The 6536-nt window shown below is 43.4% G+C and overlaps 1 protein-coding gene across 1 annotated transcript; it reads left to right on the top strand.

The window, feature by feature from the left end:
• The first annotated feature begins 330 nt into the window (after positions 1–330).
• BAMBI (BMP and activin membrane bound inhibitor) lies at positions 331–5908 on the top strand. The gene is made up of 3 exons (XM_030199271.1): positions 331–543; positions 3250–3537; positions 5468–5908. Exons 1-3 carry the CDS (start codon positions 468–470, stop codon positions 5884–5886), a joined length of 783 nt encoding a protein of 260 aa, XP_030055131.1. The 5' UTR covers positions 331–467; the 3' UTR covers positions 5887–5908.
• Positions 5909–6536: the final 628 nt, after the last annotated feature.

Raw genomic sequence — 6536 nt, 5'->3', positions numbered from 1 at the left:
TACCCGGCGGTGGCGTCACATCAGAGGTACATCAACTACAACTACAACTACTGAAGCCAGGGAACTTCATACACTTTGTGACGTCACAAGACGGTCCACCAACCAGCGCTGCGGGCTCGCGTACTGTATCTCTCCGTGAACGCCCGCTCACCTTTCTCCATTTACTCACTCGACGGGCAGTGAGCAAAACCAGTCAGAGTGAAAGCCAGCGACCTAGGGGGCGGAACCTGGCGTTGCGTTATCCAATGTTTGCAGAGGGCGGGCGGGTTGCGGGCTGTCCGGGGATATTTTTGCAGCCGCCCGAGCGCCACCTGGGGTTACAGTGCTGGTAGTGGGCTCGCGAAGGTACGGACGACTCGAGCTCTGCTTGCGTGTGTGTTCTTTAGCCATGCCGCTGCGACTGCGAGCCTAAAGCGCAAGAAGTGGAGGTGGCAGTCGAGGAAGGGGCGACCGCCCCCGGGGCTTAAATGGATCGCCGCTGCGCTTTTCTCTCCCTCTGGCTGCAACTTGAGCTGTGCGCCATGGCCGTGCTCCTGAGCAAAGGTGAGCTCCAGGGTTCGTACGTGGTGCAGGAGAGAAAGGATGGGGTGGGCGAAAATACAGTGGATCCCGCTGTTTGCTCCCTTTTACTTCGGGTAATAGGAATGGGGAGATCGGTATGTGTTTTCTCAGGCCAGTTGTCTGGTTCTTCCCGGTTCACTGGGTGGCTCAGGGCTCGGGGGTAAGCAGTTGTCAAAATGTTTTTTACTATTTTGTCTTCAATGGGACCTTAGCGCTGGGTGGGGGCGGAGCAGGACTCGGGATCGTTTTAAAGAGACAATGCTGGGGGGGAGGGGGGGGTGACCGAAGTGCGGCATTGAACTGATGCTTATAATAATGTGTGCAAAAGTCCTGGATGCATAACTTCCAAGACTTAATGTCTCTCCCTCCCAGTAACTGTGAACCGTAAAGGTGCATAACAGGGATGTTGTCCCTCGCCTCCTATGTCAAGAGAGCTGTATATTAGAACATAAGAAGGCCTACAGGGCCAGACCAAAGGTCAAGTCCATCAGTCCCAGTATCCTGCCTCCAACGGTGGCCAAGCCAGGTCACAAGTACCTGGCAGAAACCCAAATCGTGGCAACATTCCATTCTATATTAATACTTTTAAATTCTAAAAAGTGCATGTCTCAATGCAGCTTACGTTTCAAGCCTTGTAGTAAGTGATGTGCACATCCCCTCGTGTAGGAGGGAAGAGCGACAAGTTTGGAAAATGAATTATAGTGTTTATTTACTCTGGAAGAAGGGTGTCATTAACCTTTTTAAATAACAGCGCTTGCTGCCTGCAGAGGGATACCTCCTGGCCCCATCAAAAGCAGATGGAACAGGGAGTGACTGATGTGAAATCGTAGATACCGAAACTATGTGCCTGATAATGATATAATTAGGGGATCGCAGGCTTCTGGCTGCTCTTGACTTCAAAAGCTTTAAAGCAGCCTGTAGTGTCTCCTGTAGCCATCTTGACTAAAAGCAGACATTTTGGTTTAAAGTTGCACACAGTAAGGAAAAGTTGGGAACAGGGGAGCATTGTTCCGTTCCTTCTAAAATTCCTTGTTTCCTTTTTGGTCGTCTGTATAATGCAAGAAAAAACTTCATGAAAAGAGAGAAAAAAGCCCTACATTTTAATACCATAAGAGGAAAATCTGGTTTTGATTTAAGGAACTGTAACAACCCGAAGAGTAGGTCTGCCTGATTATAGGTCATTAAAATACATAAGACGTTGAAACTGGATTGTGTAAATATTTGAAATGTAAACGCATTTATGGTTTCCCTTTACTTCTGGCAACCCCAGGAAGCGCAGCTCAGATTTCTCTAATGCTTGGTTTTATGTGTATGTTAAAACTTTTTGCCCTTCCTAAAAGTTAACCTTCATCAGATCTCTCCCAGAGTTGAAATTCATGTAAGGAGAATCTGAGCAGAAGTCAAAGTTGTGATAGCAGAAGATCTCCCCCTCCTAAGCCTGGGGGGTGGTTTGAGTCAGGACTAATGTACTGCTGCCCACTTCTTTGACTGAAAATAAAAGCTTCAGTCATTTGGCTTGCATTACCTAGGACCCTTGCGGAGAAGGGGCTATAGCCTGCAGCAGTAGGGTGAAAACTGATCTCAAGGTGGGCTGATCTCTGCACCTTTCCTGGTGTGCTCAGCCGCCACCTTTCCCTAGCCCTGGAGAAGTTTTGATGTGGCTGGAGGAATACCACTGTTTACTCTGTAAATGCAACTTGCACCAAAAGCTTTAAAAAAACAGCTAATGGAGTACAGGCTACTGAAAAGTACTGAGTAGGTACTTCAAAAAGCCACTATTTCTTGATCTTCCTTTTAATTTGAATATCACATCAAGGATGGGAGAGCAACACATTTCAGTTAAAACATGTCTTTCTCCGGTAAACAGCACACCGATTAACTTGAAGGCTGAGAATAAGCCTTATGAAGAGGGCTTGTATTTCTTTTTACCGAAATGCTTAAGGTTTCCAGATTTTTTTTTCGGTAAGGTTCTTTACAGGATATTTGAGCTAACTCTCTTCAAAACCATGTGTCAAATTGCGTGCAGACTGGGAGAAAACCCTAAGGCTTCCATTCACCCCCCCCCCCCCATTCTACCCCCCCCCCTCCTTATGACTTTCCTTTTGGCAAATGAACCACTAATTGTAAACTGCATGGTTCTTTTTTTTTTTTTATATAATGGTGACTCAAAGCTCTCTTGCATGAACTTCAGAGAGCAACTGCCCGTTCTGCGGCCGTCAGAAATAGCTGCTCAATGTTCCACAGTAAAATATTAACATGCTGGTGAAGTTAAGTTTTATAAGGTGTTGGCTAGTACATTGCAAACCAAGCCATTAGCAAAAGGGTTGCAAGGGTGCCTTACAGTGTACTGGTTTGGATTATAACAACTTATCTGTGAAAGTTTCATCTTGTTGGCAGAGGGTGATCAGTAGGTCATTAAGCTGTTGCTGTTATGCCATGTTCACTAAAGTGCAGCCTCTCCTGCTGTTACAATATTGTGGCTTTTCAAATGAAATGTTAAATGTTTCAAATGAAATGTTAAAACTGGTGCAACTTTCAATTTAATTTTCAAATGAAATGATTCCTTCCCCCCCCCCCCCCAAACCCCAAAATTTTTTTTCTGATTAACCTGTACTTTTTTTGGGGGGGGAGGGGGAGCATCATAAAATCATGCTTTAACAGATTTTCTGCATCTTTTTTTTTTCCCAGGTGAAATTCGGTGTTACTGTGATTCTCCACACTGTGTTGCAACTGGCTACATGTGCAAATCGGAACTGAATGCCTGCTTTTCCAGGCCGCTTGACCCCCAGAACGTAAATTCCCCTCTTATGCATGGCTGCTTGGACTCTCTTGCCAGTACAGTAGACCTGTGCCGAGCTAATAGGGCTGAAAACCACACAGGCACCACCGTACCCACACTGGAATGCTGTCATGAAGACATGTGCAATTACAGGGGGCTGCATGATGTTCTCTCTCATCCCAGGGGTGAGACTTCAGGTAAGGAAAGCAGTTTTCAAGTAAATTTTCCCTCCTCTGTAGGCCTGCGACAGCCAAGACCTTGTATGCCAGTTATTGATTTTGCTGTAAATGTAATTAGAGATACCGGAGGGAGAAGCATGTCTAGATGCAAAGATGTCTCTATTGAATAGCTTTTATGTCTGCATGGGCATTAGATGTCTGTCTGGCTAATAGGTTTTCCCTGTTTTCAGCACTTTGTTTTGAAGAGGTTAAACATTGTTGTGCACTGCTGCTGTCTGTTAGTAGTAACAGTCTCTAATGGCATAAATGTGTGTTTTTGGAACTGGTTCACCATTTCCTTTTTTTTTTTTTTGCATTTGGCAGAGCTTTTGAAATTGAAAATCTGTGTGTTAATTTGCAGGCTACCAAAATTTCAGAAGTTTAGTAATTGTTTTTGTGATGAGTCGTCTGTCATCACTGCAATACAGAACCCCTTGGTGAAACTTCAGCTTTATGCTGCCCTCAGGGCTCCTTCACCCCGCTTTAGTTAACTTTTAGGCCCATAGTACCCTCTCTCCAAAGTCTGGATAATCACACATACAGAATTGAAGGGCCCTTTTACTAAGCCGCGTAAACGTCTGTGCTTGCCAAAATGGAGTTACTCCGTGGCTCTTTCGGTAATTTCAGTTTTGGCCTGCATCCTGTATGTTTTGTCCGAAAAATATTTTCAGATGCACGTATCGGACATGCGCCAAGTGGCATTTGATGTGCGTAAGTCATTACCGCCCAGTTACCGCGTGAGACTTTACCGCTAGGTCCTTGGCTGGCGGTAAGGTCTCAGACCCAAAATGGACGCGTGGCAATTCTCATTTTGCCGCACGTCCATTAGTGGCAAAAACTTTTTTTTAAAAAAAAAGGCTTTTTTTTAAAAAAAAAGGCATTTTTTGCAGGTTTGCTGAAAAATGACTCTGCGCACGCCTAAAACACGCACCTACACTATCCAGGCTATTTTTCAGCACACCTTAGTAAAAGGACCCCTGAGGGAAGAATTTGCTGAAAACCACTACAGCTCCTTGTGATTTTAGGCAAGTCACTTAATCCTCCATTGCCTCAGGTACAAAACTCCAGATTTTTTATAGTTTATTAAAATTTACTATACTGCTGAAACTGAAATCGGAGCAAAGCAGTTTACAAATCTAATATTCAGTAAGAAAGGAACTCCATAAATTAAAGAAACGCATAAACAACCAGAGAGTTAAATCAAGGTGTAGCGCAGGAGTTGACAGGGCAGGAAAAAGGGTCTGAAGAGAGAGAAAAAATACCTACTGTTATCTGAATGTACACCACTTCAATAGCTTTTTTTTTTTTTTTTTGCTTGCATCAGGCAATGTCTAAATTCCAAGTTAAAAAAAAGAAATACATCAAGCTGATTTCCACAAGATCTACCTGGGTAAATGTGCTAACTGAAAACTGCCCAGTGACCTTTCCCCTGCACATAAATCTTTACATTGCTGGTGGCTTTTCATTTCTCTTGGAGCTATTGCTTTTCTTTGACTGCACATGCAGCCCTAGGTGACTTTCTGTTTTGCCTGATGTTTACATTACATCGGGTTTTATACTGCTGACACCACTGGGTTCTAAATAGTTAGCAACAATACAAAGAAAAAACCCAAGTCAATCCCTTGAAATTGCATTAAACAAATCTTTTAAAAAGTAGAGTTCCTAAATAGAGGTTAAGCAAAGTATTAAAATATGGCTGCAGATTTTTCCATAAGTTTGGAGTTTGAAAAGCAAGGAGTTTTTCATATGTTTTAAATCTTTTTTAACTGACTCCCTTAAGTGTGGGAGAAACAAAGTGGAATTATAACATGATCTTCTAACTCTGTTTTTGAGGGTGAATGCCAGCCCTGTAATGCATGAACCGCATAGACTGACTTATTATGTGTGTCTATTTTATGTTTTTCCATAGGTCAAGGAAGGGGGTATCTCCATGAGAACAGCAGACACCTAGTCACTAAAGTTCAGGAACTGAGCTCTTCCAGAGAGCTGTGGTTCCGGGCGGCAGTGATAGCTGTCCCCATCGCCGGGGGCTTGATTTTGGTGCTGCTCATCATGCTAGCTTTACGGATGCTTCGCAGTGAAAACAAGAGACTGCAAGATCAGCGGCAGCAAATGCTTTCCCGCTTGCACTACAGCTTTCAGGGACATCATGCGAAGAAAGGACAGATGGGAAAATTAGACTTGGAATGCATGGTGCCTGTAACAGGACATGAGAACTGCTGTATGACCTGTGATAAAGTGAGACAGACAGACCTCAGCAATGACAAAATTCTTTCACTGGTGCATTGGGGAATGTACAGCGGGCATGGGAAGCTGGAATTTGTATGACCAACCTTTTTTTTTTTTTTTTTCATCCAAGCTAAATGTAGTTAAAATGAGAGTTGAGACGTGTTTGGGTTCTGCTGGACAGGAGCACTTTATCATGAAGACTAAAAGGGAGAAACTGCTGAATTAACAAGACCAGGACCTTGAATGAATTTTCTTTTTCTGAAGGATTTCAAAAGCTGTCTTATTTGCACAGACTAACATTTTGGTTGCATTGCTTTAGAATTTCAAACAGTAGAAACAGGAAACTGTCACCAGGGCTTTTGTGGTGAGAGGAACTGCACAGGGGATGCAGGCTCCTATGTCTGGTTCCTCATATTGTAAATGTTGTTTTTTTAAAATATATATTTTGTCTGAAATCTCTTTTGTCTTAATTCACCTAATTTTACTGGAAATATGTTAGTAAAGAGAATTGTGCTTCTTGTTCACCCTACACAATGTTAAGTCACACGTACAATGCTAGGGGCCTGTTTCTAGACAGTAGTGAAGTAGTTTGTGGCAGTTTCACTCTAGATCTGCCAATGGAAAATGAATTTGCGTGGTAGTTCTTTGAACTGTTGGTGAGCTTTTTTTTTCCATTTTGGGCCCTGTTTACGAAGCAGCGCTAAGGGTGCATTAGCATTTTTTAGCACACGCTAAGTTGCCCATATGAA

This window comes from Microcaecilia unicolor, chromosome 1 (assembly GCF_901765095.1).
Source record: "Microcaecilia unicolor chromosome 1, aMicUni1.1, whole genome shotgun sequence".
Taxonomy (NCBI): domain Eukaryota; kingdom Metazoa; phylum Chordata; class Amphibia; order Gymnophiona; family Siphonopidae; genus Microcaecilia; species Microcaecilia unicolor.
This window is presented reverse-complemented; position numbering and strand designations above follow the sequence as displayed.